General features: G+C 49.9%; 1 protein-coding gene across 2 annotated transcripts in view; it reads left to right on the top strand.

Moving 5' to 3' along the window:
- LOC119976614 (tripartite motif-containing protein 42-like) overlaps positions 1-20,456 on the top strand; it is an 81,121-nt gene that overhangs the window by 28,799 nt on the left and 31,866 nt on the right. For both annotated transcript variants that reach the window (XM_038817231.1, XM_038817232.1), the window contains exon 4: positions 18,885-19,109. In XM_038817231.1, the coding sequence (XP_038673159.1) occupies positions 18,885-19,109 (225 nt within the window). The remainder of the gene's footprint in view (positions 1-18,884; positions 19,110-20,456) is intronic.

Here is a 20,456-nt window from a genome sequence, read left to right as displayed (position 1 = left end):
ACAAGTAGGCTTCAAATGAAGTTACTGTGAAAAGCTCCTAGTCGCCACTTCGCCGCGCCTGTTTGGGGAGGCTGGTACGGGAATTGAATTGTGCTGCTGGCCTGCCTTGGTCTGCTTTAACAGCCAGCGATATAACCCTGTGCTAAACCAGACTTCTCTAGGATGGAGATCTCTGTTCATCCCTTTGTTCTGTGGAGTAGCAAATGGTACTGGAGAAGACTGATGCAGCTGCTTTGGCTGCTGCTGCTCTGGCTGCTGCAACTCAGGCTCTTGCTGCTAATGCTGCACTGGCTGCTGCTCTGGCTACTGCTGCTAATACTGCTCTGGCTGCTGCTGCTAATACTGCTCTGGCTGCTGCTGCTAATATTGCTAATACTGCTCTGGCTGCTGCTCAGGCTGCTGCTCAGGCTGCTGCTGCTAATACTGCTCTGGCTGCTGCTGCTAATACTGCTCTGGCTGCTGCTGCTAATACTGCTCTGGCTGCTGCTGCTAATACTGCTCTGGCGGCTGCTCTGGCTGCTGCTGCTAATATTGCTAATACTGCTCTGGCTGCTGCTCTGGCTGTTGCTGCTAATACTGCTCTGGCTGCTGCTCTGGCTGCTGCTGCTAATATTACTCTGGCTGCTGCTCCGGCTGCTGCTGCTATTACTGCTCTGGCTGCTGCTGCTCTGGCTGCTGCTCTGGCTGCTGCTGCTCTGGCTGCTGCTGCTAATACTTCTCTGGCTGCTGCTGCTAATATTGCTCTGGCTGCTGCTCTGGCTGCTGCTGCTAATACTGCTCTGGCTGCTGCTCTGGCTGCTGCTGCTAATAGTACTCTGGCTGCTGTTCTGGCTGCTGCTGCTAATACTGCTCTGGCTGCTGCAACTCAGGCTGTTGCTGCTAATGCTGCTCTGGCTGCTGCTCTGGCTGCTGCTGCTAATACTGCTATGGCTGCTGCTCTGGCTGCTGCTCAGGCTGCTGCCTCTAATACTGCTCTGGCTGCTGCTGCTAATACTGCTCTGGCTGCTGCTAATACTGCTCTGGCTGCTGCTGCTAATACTGCTCTGGCTGCTGCTCTGGCTGCTGCTGCTAATACTGCTCTGGCTGCTGCTGCTAATACTGCTCTGGCTGCTGCTCTGGCTGCTGCTGCTAATAGTGCTCTGGCTGCTGCTCTGGCTGCTGCTGCTAATACTACTCTGGCTGCTGCTCTGGCTGCTGCTGCTAATACTGCTCTGGCTGCTGCTGCTCTGGCTGCTGCTCTGGCTGCTGCTGCTAATACTGCTCAGGCTGCTGCTGCTAATACTGCTCTGGCTGCTGCTCAGGCTGCTGCTGCTAATACTGCTCTGGCTGCTGCTGCTAATACTGCTCTGGCTGCTGCTGCTAATACTGCTCTGGCTGCTGCTCTGGCTGCTGCTCTGGCTGCTCCTCCGGCTGCTGCTGCTCTGGCTGCTGCTCTGGCAGCTGCTGCTATACTGCTCTGGCTGCTGCTCTGGCTGCTGCTGCTAATACTGCTCTGGCTGATGCTGCTAATACTGCTCTGGCTGCTGCTCTAGCTGCTGCTGCTAATCCTGCTCTGGCTGCTGCTGCTAATCCTGCTCTGGCTGCTGCTGCTAATACTGCTCTGGCTGCTGCTCTGGCTGCTGCTGTTAATACTGCTCTGGCTGCTGCTCTGGCTGCTGCTGCTAATACTGCTCTGGCTGATGCTGCTAATACTGCTCTGGCTGCTGCTCTTGCTGCTGCTGCTAATACTGCTCTGGATGCTGCTGCTAATACTACTCTGGCTGCTGCTCTGGCTGCTGCTGCTAATACTGCTCTGGCTGCTGCTCTGGCTGCTGCTAATACTGCTCTGGCTGCTGCTCTGGCTGCTGCTCTGGCTGCTGCTAATACTGCTCTGGCTGCTGCTGCTAATACTGCTCTGGCTGATGCAACTCAGGCTGTTGCTGCTAATGCTGCTCTGGCTGCTGCTCTGGCTGCTGCTGCTAATACTGCATTGGCTGCTGCTCAGGCTGCTGCTGCTAATACTGCTCTGGCTGCTGCTCTGGCTGCTGCTGCTAATACTGCTCTTGCTGCTGCTGCTAATACTGCTCCGGCTGCTGCTGCTAATACTACACTGGCTACTGCTCTGGATGCTGCTGTTGCTAATACTGCTCTGGCTGCTGCTGCTCTGGCTGCTGCTCTTGCTGCTGCTCTAGCTGCTGCTGCCAATACTGCTCTGGCTGCTGCTGCTAATACTGCTCTGGCTGCTGCTGCTAATTCTGCTCTGGCTGCTGCTGCTAATACTGCCCTGGCTGCTGCTGCTAATACTGCTCTGGCTGCTGCTGCTAATACTGCTCTGGCTGCTGCTGCTAATACTGCTCTGGCTGCAGCTGTTAATACTGCTCTGGTTGCTGCTCTGGATGCTGCTCTGGCTGCTGCTGCTAATACTGCTCTGGCTGCTGCTGTTAATACTGCTCTGTTTGCTGCTCTGGCTGCTGCTGCTAATACTGCTCTGGCTGCTGCTCTTGCTGCTGCTGCTGCTAATACTACTCTGGCTGCTGCTGCTCTGCCTGCTGCTGCTCTGGCTGCTGCTCTGGATGCTGCGGCTATACTGCTCTGACTGCTGCTGCTCTGGATGCTGCTGCTGCTAATACTGCTCTGGCTGCTGTTGCTCTGGCTGCTGCTCTGGCTGCTGCTGCTCTGGCTGCTGCTGCTAATGCTGCTCTGGCTGCTGCTGCTAATACTGCTCTGGCTGCTGCTGCTCTGGCTGCTGCTGCTAATACTGCTCTGGCTGCTGTTGCTCTGGCTGCTGCTCTGGCTGCTGCTGCTCTGGCTGCTGCTGCTAATACTGCTCTGGCTCCTGCTGCTCTGGCTGCTGCTGCTAATACTGCTTTGGCTGCTGCTGCTCTGGCTGCTGCTGCTAATACTGCTCTGGCTGCTGCTGCTGCTAATACTGCTCTGGCTGCTGCTGCTGCTAATACTGCTCTGGCTGCTGCTGCTAATACTGCTCTGGCTGCTGCCGTTAGTGCTGCTCTGGCAGATTGGATTGTGGTCTTAACTCCATTTTTCTGTGAACCCTTATACCCTTTGACTCCCTTGACAATCAAGAATCAATCAAACTCAGCCTTAAAAATATTGAGTGACTCTTGCTCCATATTAGAAATATATAATTAGTAGCAGCACGGTAGCACAAGTGGATAGCACTGTGGCTTCACAGCGCCAGGGTCCCAGGTTTGATTCCCCGCTGGGTCCCCGTGCTTGCGAGGGTTTCCTCCGGGTGCTCCGGTTTCCTCCCACAGTCTAAAGATGTGCAGGTTAGGTGGATTAGGTGGCCATGCTAAATTGCCCTTAGTGTCCAAAAAGATTAGATGGGGTTGTTCGGTGACGGGGATAGGGGGGAAAGTGAGGACTTAAGTGGGTCGGTGCAGACTCGATGGGCCGAATGGCCTCCTTCTGCACTGTATGTTCTATGTATCTGTGAAAATAAATAATTAACAAAAAACCTAAAGAAGTTATTCCGACAGAGTACAATCGAGCTTAGTTACAGGCTTGTCAAATACTGATACTCTTTATGTATTACTCCAGTCATCTCTGCCAACGTTGAATAACCCGTTAATTGCAAAGTTGATATAGCAAATCTTAGACACTAACATTTTACCATGTTGCTTTATTAATCTCAGCATCAAGATATGCAAGCAGAGCACAATCAAGCATATTCATGCACTCTTCAGATTCAGATACGTTCAGGTACCACAATAGACCTCTATGGCTATTGCACAATTAAAAACTAAATATCAGAGCCTATATACACATTCTGCCAAAGTTCCTTGCTCTCTGTTACTGACCCTTTTTTGCCACATGGTCTCATATTGTGCTTTCCTCTCAGCAATTCCCCTCAGACACATCAACTCCATACTCCCACACTGCCTTGAGCCACTGCAATTCGCATACCGCCACAACCGGTCCATAGCAGACACCAAATCCCTGGCTCGACACTCATCCCAGGAGCATCTCAATAACAAGGATGATGTGACCATCAATTCACAAGACACGTGGTTGGAAATGAGCAGTGGTTTTAATAGTCTTACAACTGAGCCTGCCTGCGACGAGATGAACTGGCAGCAGGCTCACAACCGCAGATCTTTATAGTTCCAGTTAGTGGGAGGAGCCATGGGCAAAACCATGGGCGGAGCCAAGGGTGGAGCCCAGTACAAACTCCTCATCTCCCCCTATGGGCAGAGCAACTGCTTGTATACCGAGCTTACAAGAACACAACACATACAATATAACACAGTGTGAATTACTAGGATTGTGATTCACCACAAAGGACTCCTACATAACACTCCTATTTATTGACTACAGCACCACCTTTAACACCATAATTCCAGCCAAGCTCATATCAAAGTCAAAAACCTAGGACTTGGCTCCTCCCTCTGCAACTGGATCTTCGACTTCCTGACCATGGAACATAATCAGTAAGGATAAACAACAACACCTCCTCCACGATAATCCTCAATACCGGGGCCCCACAAGGCTGCATCGTTGGCCCCCTACTGTACTCCCTATACACACACATAACTGTGTGGCAAAATTTGGTTCCAACTCCATCTACAAATTTGCTGATAACATGATATTAGTGGGTCGGATCTCGAACAACGATGAATCAGAGTACAGGAGGGAGATAGGGAACCTAGTGGAGTGGTGTAACAACAACAATCTCTCCCTCAATGTCAGCAAAACGAAAGAGCTTGTCATTGTCTTCAGGAAGCAAAGTATCTTACACACCCCTGTCTGCATCAACGGTTCCAAGGTGGAGATGGTTGACAGCTTCAAATTCCTAGGTGTGCACATCACCAACAATCTGTCCTGGTCCACCCACGTTGATGCTACGACCAAGAAAGCACAACAACACCTATACTTTCTGAGGAAACTAAGGAAATTCGGAATGTCCATATTGACTCTTACCAACTTTCACAGATACACAATAGAAAGCACCCTATCTGGCTGCATCATAGCCTGGTAGGGCAACTGCTCGGCCCAAAAACGTAAGAAACTACAGAGAGTTGTGAACATAGCCCAGTCCATCACGCGAATCCGCCTCCCATCTATTGACTCTGCTACACTTCCCGCTGCCTTGGGAAAGCAGGCAGAATAATCAAAGACCCCTCCCACCCGGGTTATTCAACGCGCACTAAAAGGTTCAAAAATAGCTCTTCCTCGCTGTTACCAGATTCCTGAATGACCTCTTATGGACTGATCTGATCTCTTCACACATCTTCTCTACTGAGTAATAATATACTCCTGTATGCGTCAACCGATGCCAATGTCTATGTATTTATATTGTGTATTTATGTATGCCCTATGTTTTTTTTCCATGTATGGAATGATCTGTCTGGACTGTACGCAGAGCAATATTTTTGACTGTACCTTGGTACACGTTACAATAAAAAAATCCAATCCAATTTGCTTTGGGGCTTGGACTTATCTTTCATCCTGACGTTGTATCAGAATTTAATCCTTTTATCTTACCTTTTTCAGCAACCTGTCAAGCCTTCTCATCATTTTGAAGACTCAGCTGACCACTCAGTATTCTCCTTTTATGAGAAAAGAGCCCCGGCCTGTTCAATCTTTCCAGATACGCGTAACGTACCTTAGTTCTATAACCATTCTTGCAACACTTTCTTGCACCTTCTCCATTGCCTCCATGGCCTGTTTATACAGTGGAACCCAGAACAGTTTACAGTCCTCCTAATTTGATCTAATCAATGTTCAATACAAGTTTAACATAATTCTTTATTTTTCTACTTGATTCTGCTATAAAAGATACCTAGTGCTTTGCTTTCTTTTTTTTAAAATGGCCTTAATGTTTTTTGTATCTGTATCCCTGATCTCTCTCCATTCCTCTATCCCATTTAGACATTTTCTTTCCAAGCATTATGCGGTCTCCTTATTCTTCCTACCAAAATGTACCTCTTGAAGACTATCGATGCTGAAATTTATTACCAAATGCACACATTCTGGACATTTATTAATGACTTCCTATATTTTGTCACAGTCCTCGATATTTACTTTATCCCGCAACTTGGTGTCACCTGCCAATTCTGAAATTTTATTTCAGATTCCAAAGACCAATCCATTTATAAAATTGAGAACAATAGCGGTGCTATCGCTAACACTACTTGTTACAAGCCAAAGACCTCCAGTGTTTCTAGCACAATGGATTTTTTGACTCAATCTAAGATGGCTCCCCCAGCCTTGTGCCCCATGGCAGATGACACATGACTAAAGCAAGCCAGATAAGACCTTTCTTACATGATTGCATTTTAAAACTCTAACATCCCACTTTCCATAACGAACAAAAGACAAAGTTGCATGCACTGTAATGTGTAACAGTGAGTTTCCCAAATTGCCCATCACACCACAAGTGTTCTCACGCATTAACAAGATGTTCATTATTCAAAATGTCTCTAAATATTCATCGTATACATAGTCGTTAAATCATGCAGGTCTTTTAATGTGTGCACGCATGTTTTCATTGGCTCTTCGTTGATGTTCTCTCTCCGGAGAGTATTTTTCCATTGGCACTTGTTGCCGTATTAACTGTTGTTGTTTCATTTCCATTATTGAGACAAATGAACCTCTGGGACAGATGGTGGCTCTGTACTCTGTGTAGCTGGCCATATCCCATATTGCTGATCAGCCGCCTGCAGTGAAGGTGCATATGCCTGCAGTTGCACTGGAATATTTGGTTATTCACTTCTATCGCATATGGTTGAGGTGGCAAATGCTCCATGCATGTCATGAGTTGCTGTGGACTAATTCCCGTTGAGAGGATTGAAACCGTACCCTGACGAGCTCTCCCATGGCAATAGTTTGGCAATCTTATCAAATGAAATTTAACTTTCTGCTGTTTAAACTTGATTTTATTTTCACTCACGCATGTGGCTACTTCTGGCCCCAGTAGTTTTTGTGCTTTTGGAAGAGGAGTTTTGGTGGGGCGCAACATTAGTTCTTCAACTAGACTACTTTCCATGCCTTCAGTTGGCGTGTTTCTCCACTCAAAGTACATTGCCTTGTGTACATTAGTGCTAGATTTACTCAATTGCTTAATGATTCCTTTGGCAATTATCAGTGCTGCCTCAGCTTTTTCATTCGATCGGCAATAGTGTAGAGGTGATGACCGGGATTCTCTGTCCCATTTTCTGGTGCGGCGTGACTCCGCCGGCAACGCGATTCTCCGTCCCAGCAGCCAGCCAATGGGGTTTTCCATTGTTGGCACCCCCACGTCGTCGGTGAAATGGAGGATCCCGCCGACAGAGGATCCAGCCCGATGTATATTATTAAATTTCCCAATCCTTTGTGAAGGAGTTGAATTCATCGCTCATGAACTCACAAAATCACAGAATTACACAAACTTCACATTGCAGAAGGTGGCTATTTGGCCCATCGACTGCAGTGACTCTTGAAAGAGCATTCTACGTAGTCCCATTCCCCTGCCTTATCCCCGTAACCTTGCACATTCTTTTCAGATAACAATCCAATTCCTTTTGAATAGCTCAATCAAACCTGCATCCGCCATCCTCTCAGGAAGATTGTCCCAGATTCCAGGCAACGTCTGGGTGAAAAATCTTACTTCACTTTACTGAACTGAGGGCCATTGCCAGCACGGTAGCATTGTGGATAGCACAATTGCTTCACAGCTCCAGGGTCCCAGGTTCGATTCCCGGCTTGGGTCACTGTCTGTGTGGAGTCTGCACGTTCTCCCCGTGTGTGCGTGGGTTTCCTCCGGGTGCTCCGGTTTCCTCCCACAGTCCAAAGATGTGCAGGTTAGGTGGATTGGCCATGATAAATTGCCCTTAGTGTCCAAAATTGCCATAAGTGTTGGGTGGGGTTATTGGGTTATGGGGATAGGGTGGAGGTGTTGACCTTGGGTAGGGTGCTCTTTCCAAGAGCCGGTGCAGACTCGATGGGCCGAATGGCCTCCTTCTGCACTGTAAATTCTATGATAATGATAATGTCTAGACTGTCATAATGTAAGATTTACAGAAGATTTCACATTTTATTCAACTTTCTTTATGGGGAGTGCTGTTCTTGACAGCATGTCTATGATGTACATCTGTTTCCCTTGCTTCTATATCACATCCAAATTATATCTCTGTGGACAAAATAACATTCTTAGGAGCTCCACTTTGGAGCAGACAGTGAGGGTTAGAGAAAAATGCTTTGAAGTGGCTTATGGGCAGCATGGTACTGTAGCACGGTGGTTAGCACAGTTGCTTCACAGCTCCAGGGTCCCAGGTTCGATTTCCGCTTGGGTCACTGACTGTGCGGAGTCTGCACGTTCTCCCCATGTCTGTGTGGGTTTCCTTCGGGTGCTCCAGTTTCCTCCCACAATCCAAAGATGTGCAGGTTAAGTGGATTGGCCTTGCTAAATTTCCCTCAGTGTCCAAAAAAAGGATAGGTGGGGTTACAGGGATAGGGTGGAGGTGTGGGGATAGGGTGGACGTGTGGGCTTAGGTAGGGTGCTCTTTCCAAGAGCCGGTGCAGACTTGATGGGACGAATGGCTTCCTTCTGCACTGTAAATTCTATGATTCTATAGTCGGATTACACTGTTACTCTGTCTCTCCCAAGCTGGTATAGATGAAAATACTCACAAGCAAAAACAATAGTTAGGCGCTTTTTCTCGATTTGAGCATAGTATCATTCAGTTTGCATTAGCTTCCTCGATGCAGATGTGACTGGATTGTCTTTGCTGCAATACCTGTCTTGCTGGTCTCATGCACCAGGTGACTTTATCTTTGACATTGCAGTATTTTAGCAGTTTGATTTCTCGTTCTGTGCCCTAATACCACTGCACATCAATGGCAGTGAGCTTGTGTAATGCTTCACACTCCAATGACAAGTTAGGTTAAATATTTTGTGAGGTAGATCACAAATCCAACAAATGTTGTGCTGCTCTCACATCTGTTGTTTGCAGCATTGCTACTCCAGCTCTCACCTTGTCACGATCCAGGCAAAGACCTGTTATTATCAATACAACACCTATGTACTTGACTTCAGGCATTTTCAGTTGCAATTTTTTTCTTGTTCTGTTTCAGGTTCACCTGGTGAGCTCTCTCTAGCAATCACACTACATTCTGATCATGCACAGTTATGGTTTCTTCCATTGTGTCTCCACATCTATCGTCAAGTAGATCATCCACTATGGCTTTCATCCCAGGTAGATCACTCACTATCTCATGCTGACTGCGCTGAAACTCTTTAGGAGCATTGGAAATGCCAAACCGTATGCACAACCATCTGTATCTCTCAAAGAGTGCCCAGAATCTAGTTAGAAACTTATGCTTGCATCTAACTTCACTTGCCAGTAACCATCCTTCACAGGTAGGGCAATAAAGATCTTTGCCTTAGACACCTTTTCACCGCGTGCGGCCCGCCAAAGGTATTTATGCGGCCCTCCAAGTCATTAAAAAAAAAAAAAAATTTTTTAATTAAAAAAAAAAAATTTTTTTTTAAGGTTAATGGGGGGTCTGTTGGGTTACTTACTGGTATAGGGTGGATACGTTGACTTGAGTAGGATGATCATTGCTCGGCACAACGTCGAGGGCCGAAGGGCCTGTTCTGTGCTGTACTGTTCTATGTTCTATATGAGGCGCCCAGAATCATAACCGGGTGAAGTAATTATTTTACTTAATATACTATGCGGCCCTTTGTGAATTGTGAATTTCTGAATGTGGCCCTTGCACGGAAAAGTTTGCCCACCCCTGCTCTAGCTTTTCAAAACTCAATCTCAACTCCACTTCTGGCCCATGTTATGAGATCAAGGGAGTGCAGTGCATCCAGTACAATGTATTTATTTCTGAATGTAAGATGTTTCCCTTCAGTTCTGTGCCTCATGGCAAAGAGCACATTACTTTGGAAGCCAGATAGTGTTATGTTCCTTGTATTGTTCTCCAAGATAGCCAAAGTGTTGAGAAAGAACATAAAACTATGGCCGGGATTCTGCAATATGGCGGCTAAGTGTTGACGCCAGCATAAACACTGGAGTGTTTCGCACTGGCGTCAACGGGCCTCCTGGCCCAGCGATTCCATGCCACACAGTGGGTCACCACGGCGCCGGAGTGCAGAACACAGCGGTGGCGCCCGATTGCGGGCCTGGCCGTCGTGGAGGCCCCCCCCGGAGTCAGATCCCCCCCCCCCCCCCCCCCCCCCCCCCCCACCCCCACCAGGGCGGCCACCGAGGCTGCGGATCTGAGAACCTGCCAGGTTGAATCATGTGAGAACCATGCCAGTGGGAAATCAGCCGGTCGACCGCAAAGAATCATCGCGGGAGCCTCTTTCAATGGCCCCCGACCGGCACTGCGTCGACTGCTTGCGCGCAGTTGCTGCCGATTCTCCGGTCGCCAGAGAATTGTGTCCCGGTGTTGGACTGGCATCTCAGGCCGTATCACCTTCAACTCTGATTCTCGGGAACTTCCGGTTGCGGTGATGCAGAGCTAAGCCGCACGTTCGGTAGCTCCCGCTATTTTTGGTCTTTCGGGCTCTTTTAAGGGCCCGCAGCGGTGCTGGTTGAACTTTTCCCCGGGTGGGAACACATCCACTGTGCTTATCTGCCGGTGGATGGACTGGACCAGGAGCGGAGCGGTCAAAAAATCGGCTTTGGAGCAGAGAAAGGTGCGAGGCAGGAAAAACAAGATGGGCGGGCGGGGAACCGGCAGCGTGGCAGCAGTAGGCGCAGGAGCAGCGGGAGCTACTCCATCGCTGCTTCAGAGAGCTGAAGGCTGAGATCATGGAACCGTTTAAGGCCTCACTGGACAAGCTCATGGCGGCTCAGACGGCTCAGGGTGCGGAGATCCGAGAGCTACAGCAAAAGGCCTCGGAGAGCAAGGACGAACCCCTGGGCCTGGCAGTGAAGGTGGTCGCATGAGGCGCTTCACAAGAAATGGCTGGCAAGGATGGAAGAGATGGAGAACCGCTCCCGTCGGAAGAACCTGCGGATTCTGGGTCTCCCGGAGTGGCTGGAAGGATCGGATTTGGGTGCGTACGTGGTTGTGATGCTGAACTCGTTAATGGGCGCGGGGTCGTTCCAAGGACCTTTGGAGCTGGAGGGGGCCCATCGAGTGCTCTTGAGGAAGCCCAGGCCGAACGAGCCGCCTAGGGCGGGGCTGGTCCGTTTTCACCGCTTTGTTTACCGTGAGTGTGTGCTGAGATGGGAGAAGAAGGAAAGGAGCATCAAGTGGGAGAATGCAGAGATCAGGATCTATCAGGACTGGAGCGCGGAGGTGGCGAAGAGAAGGGCTGGTTTCAATTGGACGAAGGGAATGCTTCACAGGAAGGGGGTGAAGTTTGGCCTGCAACAGCCGGCTCACCTCTGGGTCACTTACAAGGACCGCCAGCTCTACTTTGATTCTCCGGAGGAGGCCTGGGCCTTTGTCCAGGCAGAGAAGTTGGACTCGAACTCAGGACTGGGGGGCTGGGGAATGATGTACATAGTCCGGAGGCTCTGTCCTCCTTGGTATCCTTTTGTTTTTATTGGCTGTGTTTGATGTTGCCTTTTTGCTGTTCTGCTTTTTCGCTTTTTGGGGCTGTTATTTATTTACTGTGGTGCTTTTTCGTTTTTCATTGGTGGAGGGCTGGGGAGCTGTTCACGGTCCCGCTGGGTCATGTGCCCGTCTTTATCCCGAGTGTTGGGTCGGGGGGGCGGGGTTTGGGGTGGAAGCGCGGGCTTTCTTCCCGTGCTGGAGGAGCAGGGGGTGGGGCCGCCACTGGGAGGGGGGAATGGTGGTTGCGTTGCATCGGGGGGGGGGGGGGGGGGGGGGTCGTGGGGATGGCGGGAGCAGCCGGGGTCAGCAGGAGTTGGCTGACTTGCGGAAGTACAATGGTAGGGGTTACGCAGCTAGGGGAGCTCTAGCTTGGGGGGGGGGGGGGGGGGGGGGGGGGGAGGGTGAAGTGGGGGGGTGTACCGGGTTGCTGCTGCAGGGGCCGTAGGGGAACGGCTGGTGAAGGGGGGTGCTGGGAGGGGGGTCTGCCACCGTGGGGAACAGGCCTGGGGGGTTCTCTGGGCACGTGGTGAGCCAAGGGAGAGCTATGGCTGACCGGCGCAGAGGGAGGGGGAAGACCCCCCCAGATTCGGCTGGTCACATGGAACGTGAGGGGGCTGAATGGGCCGGTGAAGCGGTCCCGGCTCTTGGCGCCCCTGAAGGGGCTGGGAGCGGACGTGGCTATGCTCCAGGAGACGCGCCTTAAGGTGGCAGATCAAGTGAGGCTGAGAAGAGGCTGGGTGGGACAGATGTTTCACTCGGGGCTGGATGCGAAGAATCGAGGGGTGGCGATCTTAATTGTCAAGAGCTTGTCGTTTATTGCATCGAATGTGGTAGCAGACAGTGCAGGTAGATACGTAATGGTGAGTGGTAGACTTCAGGGGGAGCGGGTGGTTCTGGTCAATGTGTACGCCCCCAACTGGAACGATGCGGGCTTCATGCAGCGAATGTTGAGCCAGATCCCGGACCTGGAGACGGGGGGTTTGATCCTGGGTGGGGACTTTAATACGGTGCTGGATCCGGCTCTGGATCGCTCGAAGTCTAGGATGGGCAAGAGGCCGGCGGCGGCCTCGGTGCTGAGGGGTTTCATGGATCAGATGGGAGGGGTAGACCCTTGGAGGTTTTTGAAGCCGGGGGGTAGGGAGTTATCCTTTTTCTCCCACATCCACAAGGCTTATTGCTGGATCGACTTTTTTGTTCTCAGCAGGGCGCTGATCCCGAGAGTGGTGGGGGCGGAGTATTCGGCGATAGTCATATCTGACCATGCTCCGCATTCAGTGGACCTGGAGCTGGGGGAGGGGAAGGATCAGCAGCCGCTGTGGAGGGTAGATGTGGGGCAGAGGAGGAAGTATGTGCGTGGGTCCGTAGGGTATAGAGGGGTATCTGGAAGCCAACGATAACGGGGAGGTGCAAGTTGGGGTGGTTTGGGAAGCGCTGAAGGCAGTGGTTAGAGGGGAGCTGATATCCATTCGGGCGTACAGGGAGAGGGGGGAAAGGGTTGAGAGGGAGAGGCTGGTGGAAGAAATGGTAAGGGTGGACAGGAGGTATGCGGATGTCGCGGGGGAGGGACTTTTGAGGAAGCGTTGCAGTCTCCAAGCGGAGTTTGATATACTGACCACCCGGAAGGCGGAGGCGCAGTGGAGGAGGGTGCAGGGGGCGGTATATGAGTATGGGGAGAAGGCAAGTCGGATGCTGGCCCACCAGCTCCGGAAGCGGGAGGCAGCGAGAGAGATAGGGGGAGTCACAGATGCAGGAGGGAACTTGGTGCGGGGTGGCAGGGACATTACTGGGGTGTTCAGATCCTTTAATGAGAGGCTGTACCAGGCGGTGCCCCCTAGGGAGGCGGCCGGAATGGACCGCTTTCTGGATGGGCTGGAGTTCCCAAGAGTAGAGGATGAGCAGGTGGAGGGTCTGGGGCCCCCAATCGCGTTGGAGGAGCTGATGGAGGCGCTGGGGAGCATGCAGACCGGGAAAGCACCGGGACCTGACAGGTTCCCGGTGGAGTTTTATAAGAAGTTTTCAGATCTGCTGGGCCCGCTGCTTGTGAGGACCCTGAATGAGGCGAGGGAAGGGGGGGCTTTGCCCCCAACGATGTCTAGAGCAATAATCTCACTGATACTGAAGCGGGATAAGGCCCCCCTCCAGTGTGGGTCTTACAGCTCACTGGGCTAAATCGCTGGCTTTTAAAGCAGACCAAGCAGGCCAGCAGCACGGTTCGATTCCCGTACCAGCCTCCCCAGACAGGCGCCGGAATGTGGCGACTAGGGGCTTTTCACAGTAACTTCATTGAACCCTACTCGTGACAATAAGCGATTTTCATTTCATTTTACAGGCCGATTTCGCTCCTCAACGTGGATGCAAAGTTGTTGGCTAAGGTACTGTCCAGAAGGGTGGAAGATGTGGTTCCGATGGTTATCCATGAGGACCAAACGGGGTTTGTGAAGGGGAAGCAGCTGAATGTCAATGTGCTGCGGCTTCTTAATGTTATGATAATGGTGTCAGCAGCTGGGGAGGCGGAAATAGCAGCATCGATGGATGCGGAGAAAGCTTTTGACAGGGTGGAGTGGAGCTACCTGTGGGAAGTGCTGAGAAGATTTGGGTTTGGTGAGGGATTCATCAGCTGGGTGCGGTTGCTGTACTGCTCCCCGGTAGTGAATGTGGTGACGAATGGGAGGAGGTCAGAGGACTTTCGGCTTTCCCGGGCGACGAGACTTGTCTCCCCTGCTCTTCAAGTTAGCGATTGAGCCCTTGGCCATTGCGCTGAGGGATTCGAAGCACTGGAGGTGGATTGATCGGGGTGGGGAGTAGCACCAGTTGTCGCTGTACGCAGATGATTTACTGTTGTACATTGCGGATCCGGCTGGGGGGATGCCAGAGGTGTTGAAGATACTTGGGGAGTTTAGTGACTTTTCGGGCTACAAGCTCAACGTGGGGAAGAGTGAGCTGTTTGTGCTGCACCTGGGGGACCAGGAGAGGGAGATAGGGGAGCACCCATTGAAGAGGGCGGAGAGGAACTTTAGGTATCTTGGGGTCCAGATAGCTAGGAGCTGGGGGGCCCTGCATAGGCTAAACTTTTTGAGGCTGGTGGAACAGATGGAGGAGGAGTTCACGAGGAGGGACGCGCTGCCACTCTCTTTGGCAGGTAGGGTCCAGTCAGTTAAGATGACGGTGCTCCCGAGGTTTTTGTTTCTTTTCCAGTGCCTCCCCATATTGATTCCGAAGGCTTTTTTCAAAAGGGTGAATAAGAGTATTCTGGTGTTCGTGTGGGCGCGGAAGGCCCCGAGAGTGAGGAGGGTATTCCTGGAGCGAAGGAGGTAGGCGGCTTGGCTTTGCCCAACCTGTGTGGGTATTACTGGGCTGCGAATGTGGCAATGATTCGCAGGTGGGTGATGGAGGGGGAGGGTGCCGCATGGAAGAGGCTGGAGGTGGCGTCCTGTGTGGGTACGAGTTTGGAGGCATTGGTGACGGTCCCGCTCCCACTCCCCCCGGCAAGATATTCCACGAGTCCGGTAGTGGTGGCGTCCCTCAAAATTTGGGGGCAGTGGAGGCGGCATAGGGGGAAGTGAAGGCCTCAGTGTGGGCCCCGATACGGGGCAATCACCGGTATGCGCCAGGGAGAATAGATGGTGGGTTTTTGAGTTGGCATTGGGCAGGCATCAGGCGGATGGGGGACCTTTCCCTCGATGGGAAGTTTGCGACTTTAGAGGAGTTGGAGGGGAAGTGGGGCCTCCCCCCTGGGAATACTTTCAGGTATTTGCAGATTAGGGCGTTTGTTAGGCGGCAGGTGGCGGAGTTCCCGCTGCTGCCGCCTAGGGGGGTGCAGGATCGGGTGCTCTTGGGGACGTGGGTCAGTGAGGGGAGGATCTCGGCGATTTATCAGGTGATGCAGGAAGAGGAGGAGGCCTCGGTGGAAGTGCTGAAAGCAAAGTGGGAGGAGGAGCTAGGGGAGGAGATCGACGAGGGGACGTGAGCAGACGCCCTGGGGAGGGTCAACTCGTCCTCTTCTTGCGCACGGCTGAGCTTAATTCAGCTGAAGGTGCTGCATAGGGCTCACATGACGGGGGCCAGGATGAGCTGGTTCTTTGGGGGAGAGGACAGGTGTGGGAGGTGTTCAGGAGGCCCGGCGAATCACACCCACATGTTCTGGGCATGTCCGGCGTTGGAGGGGTTTTGGAAGGGGGTGGCGGGGACTTTGTCCAAGGTGGTCGGGTCCAGAGTGGAGCCGGGCTGGGTGCTCGTGATCTTTGGGGTAGCATCGGAGCCGGGAATGCAGGAGGCGAGAAAGGCCGGTACCCTGACGTCTCTAGTACCCGGCGTAGGATTCTCTTACAGTGGAGGGACGCGAAGCCCCCGAGCCCGGAGGCCTGGATCAATGACATGGCCGGGTTCATCAGGCTGGAGAAGGTTATGTTTGCCCTGAGGGGGTCGGTACAAGGGTTCTTTCAGCGGTGGCAACCCTTTCTCGATTTTCTGGCGGAGGGTTAGAGGGTGGTCAATCTCAGCAGCAACCCGGGGGGGTGGGTTCGGGGTTTGTTAAGGGGGTTTGTTTTTGCGATGGTATGTTTGCTATTTTCTTCTTTTTTGTATTGTTATCAAGTTATTAATTTATCGCTTTGCACTGGGGGGAATTCTTTTTCTATTTAGTTCTACATCTTGTCTACTTTACTGTTTGGAGAAAATTTGTTGCTGAAAAATTTAAATAAAAATTCTTTTTTTTAAAACTCTCATTCTCCAGGGGCAGCACGGTGGCACAGTGGTTAGCCCTGTTGCTTCACGGCGCCGAGGTCCCAGGTTCGATCCCGGCTCTGGGTCACTGTCCGTGTGGAGTTTGCACATTCTCCCCGTGTTTGCATGAGTTTCGCCCCCACAACCCAAATGATGTGCAGGGTGGGTGGATAGGCTGCGCTTAATTGCCCCGTAATTGGAAAAAATGAATTGGGTATTCTAAACTTAAAAAAAAAACTCTGATTCTCCCGGCCTATATGTTCAAATCAAAACTAGATTTTTTTACACTACTTAATAATAATACCTTATTGTCACAAGTAGGCTTCAATGCCCCGAGTCGCCACATTCCGGCACCTGTTCGGGGAGGCCCGTACGGGAATTGAACCTGCGCTGCTGGTCTTGTTCTGCATTGCAAGTCAGCTGTTTAGCCCACTGTGCTAAACCAGCCCCTACTTGAAATCATGTTACTTGACTTGGTTCGCACTCTCTACTGAGTAACAACTAACAAAATTATAGTATTGAATCTATGATACAGTAATTGAAATGAAGGCTTCAAATGAAGTTACTGTGAAAAGCCTCTAGTTGCCACATTCCGGCGCCTGTTCGGGGAGGCTGATATTTGAATACGGGAATTAATTATCTCTCTGATATATAACCATACTCTAATTCAACTCCACACTATCCTTCTACATCAACTCCTCCAACAGTTTCTCCCAGAATGCCTAGTGACACAGCCTTTTATAAGACTACTCAGTGATCCCATCTAGTGTTGATATACATGAACATCACCTTGTTTACCCTTTACTCTCATTAGATTATACATATCATTACAGATAGGAACTTTCTTACATGATGATGAGACCATCAATTCATGCAAGCAAACAGTGGTTTTAATCGTCTTACAACAGAGCCTGCCTGTGACGAGATGAACTCTAGATGAACTGGCAGGCAGGCTCACAACAGCAACCTTTATACTTCCAGTTAGGGGGAGGAGCCATTGGCGGAGCCATGGGCGAAGCCACCGGTGGAGCCCAGTACAAGCTCCTCATCTCCCCCTATGGGTAGAGCCGCGCAACTACACATGATCTCGTACAAGGTACAGGCTCAACACATGTTGTACAATACAGTATGGATTATTAATCTTTATTATTCACCACACATGATTACATTTCAATCCCCAAATACTGCTACCTAGAATACCAGCATTTATAGCATGAATTTTGCTGATTGGGCATTTGGCCCAACAATTGTCAAGAAATGCGTATAGACAGCATGCATAGGTAGTTGGCAGGACTTCACGCTAAACTTTACAGACAGATCAGTGCCACTGGGAATGTTGGACACTGCCAAGGCAGTCTGAAGCCCTGCAGCCACCAGATGGTAGGCAAAGAAAATCTTTTTAAAAAGAACACAGGGCAGAGTGCTGGAGGGGAACCCATGTGAGGATACCATGCAGGTTGAGGGGGATGCTTTCCCTGCCCCCGGTCCCCTCTTTGCTTTTAAAACAGCATCGCACCAGGCTACTTACATGCTTTTGCCTCACTGATGTAATTAGACAATTGTTCCTTCACAATAGGGATTTCAAATAAATCTATAATTTAAGTTTCATGTTTATGGCCGTTTAATGATTGCGTAGATTTTACGGATTAGATTTCTTTTTCATCAATCCAAGCTTTCTTATGTTTGCATCTAGCTCTGGACACAATCTATCTCCTTAGCAATCTCTTGATGGTCCATGATGTAATACAGTTGTGTTCAGTTGCCATTTTCATAATTTAATGATTGGAGTTAAGGAATGTCACTGTACCCTGACTGTGTGGTATAGCAGACCTAGGGTACTTCATACTGACTCTGGTGGAAATATATTGAGAAATGTTGTATTTCCACTGACTAGTTGCTCTTTAATAATTCACTCATCACCTGTAATATTACATTTTCAGCATTGAGGTTTATTCAGGTAAATGTCGATTTATTTTTCGACATGATTTAATTAATGTTTCTCAGAGGAGTGTCGGTGAATGTAATGGAGGCCTGAGCAATCTAAGTGCCAGAAGGTGGGTGACGTATACATTCGGGATTCAAACTTCAGAATAAATTTCCCCTTCAAAAGAATACTCCACTGTGTGTGGAGTTTGCAATGAGTGGCACGCACTGCTGCCTCACAGCTCCAGTGTTCCAGGTTCAATTCGAGTCTTGGGCGACTGTCTGTGTGAGGTTTACACTTTCTCCCCGTGCCTGTGTGGGTTTCCTCCGGGTGCTCCGGTTTCCTCCCACAGTCCAAAGATGTGCAGGTTAGGCGGCTTGGCCATGGTAAATGGCCCCTTAGTGTCCAAAGGGTTAGGTGGGGTTACTGGGTTGCAGAGAGGCGTGAGCACAAGTAGGGTGCTCTTTCCAAATGCTGGTGCGAACTCGATGGGCTGAATTACCTTCTTCTGCATTGTAGGCATTCTATAATAATGTAAACCTTAATAAAGGACATGTGTATTTAATTTGTTACATTTTAAATCCAAATGTTTATTGGAGGATTGACTTTAAAGATAGTAATTTAATTTATCCATTTTATGTGGGATTTCATTCTAAGCTATAAGTAGTGGTAAACCCTAAATATCTTTGCAAGGGTCTGTTGCAGGATATGCAAACACTGTGAATCTTAATTCTTCCAGATTTATTGGATGGTTCCAGAATATGACCTTGTGGATTCTTTTGATGTGCATCTTCAAGAGGCTGGTAATAATAATGGAGTAGCTACTGCGCAGCAAGTAGGTATAACATTTTCCGGAATCGATGCCTCTTCTTTTGAGACTCAGTTGAAGGCCGATTCTGAATCTCTCTTCAGGGTCCGTGCGGTTACTACCACAGCACAAAGTGGTTGGAGCTATCCTTACAGAGTAAGTATGTCTTCATTCAGTAATTTTAGTGTCTACAATGGTGTTTTCTCTCAGCATTTGTGGAAAAATAAATGCCCTCCATTACCTAATACTGCAAATAACCTCCCGTCGGTGGGTTCATGCCCTGCATCCATAGATGGGGGTATGTCTTGGTGCTTGGGGAACTGTTGAGATGTTACAGGTGACCTTTGCCCTCATGCTGGACTGGGGAAAATCTACTAGGCCTTTCCCCTTTCAATCTCTACCAGTCAATGTGCAAGTGTTGGCCCTTGGGGCAAGCAGAGACATGCAAATCAGATTTGAAGGGATTTGCCACATGCTATATCGTTCTGAGATTTTCAAGTCTGCAGTAACCATTGTGAGGCTGCTGATATGTAAAAATGTATTCAATAAGTCTCAATTTATTCAATGGTTTCTTGAAACAGCATTGTCTCCGAGTGGTGCGTTGAGGACCTTGTTAGTGGAAGAAGGCTTCTTTCATTGTCAATTTGAGTTTGCAATGTTCTTTTTTCATCCATAGGATGGCATTACATGCATTTTTATTGGCACATTTATTTTTACAGCTGTTTGGGTCCGTTTTTTTCCATTGTAAGGTATTTAATTTTATAACTTCAATTTTTTAACATCGTTTTATTCTCCACATTTTCATCTTTTTCAACAAACAAACAACAAAAGAAATTCAAACTAAGTTAGAATCCCAAAAAACAACCCTATCAATATATAGTGTGGTACATTCCAAATATAAGTTAACAAAAAAACAGAGAAAAAGTAAACCCAACCCCACCCCCCCGCAGCATTCAAGGGCAACAAGTTTCCGAAAGTACATGATAAACAATCCGCATGAATTGCAGAACCTACTCCTTGCCCACACCCCCTGTTGCTCAAAGTTCACCTTCTCCAAAGTGAAGATTTCCAGGAGGTTCCCCCCCCCCCCCCCCCCCCCCCCCGCCACGCCAAGGCACAGGCACAGGGTGGAGAAGCTAAACCTCCATCCCACCAGGACCCGCCTACAGGCAATGAGCGAGGCAAAGGCCAAGACATCTGCCCTGCACCGGCTTGCAGCTCTAGCCGGTCCAACACCCCAAAAATGGCCTCTAGGGGACCCAAATGCAAGTCCACATGTAGTACCCCCCGAGATGATATTAAAGATCTCCCTTCAGTACCTCTCCAGCTTCGGACAGGACCAAAACATATGTAAATGGTTTGCTCCTCCCGCACCGATCATAGACATTCTCCACCCCCTCGAAGAGCCGTCTCACCTCGCTTTGGTGAGTGGCGCCCTATACACGACCTTCAGTTGTATCAGCCCCAACTTTGAACATGAGGTTGAGGCATTCACCCTTCATA

Source organism: Scyliorhinus canicula, chromosome 13 (genome assembly GCF_902713615.1).
Source record: "Scyliorhinus canicula chromosome 13, sScyCan1.1, whole genome shotgun sequence".
NCBI lineage: Eukaryota > Metazoa > Chordata > Chondrichthyes > Carcharhiniformes > Scyliorhinidae > Scyliorhinus > Scyliorhinus canicula.
Note: the sequence above shows the minus strand (reverse complement) of the source record. Positions and strands in the feature narration are given on the sequence as shown.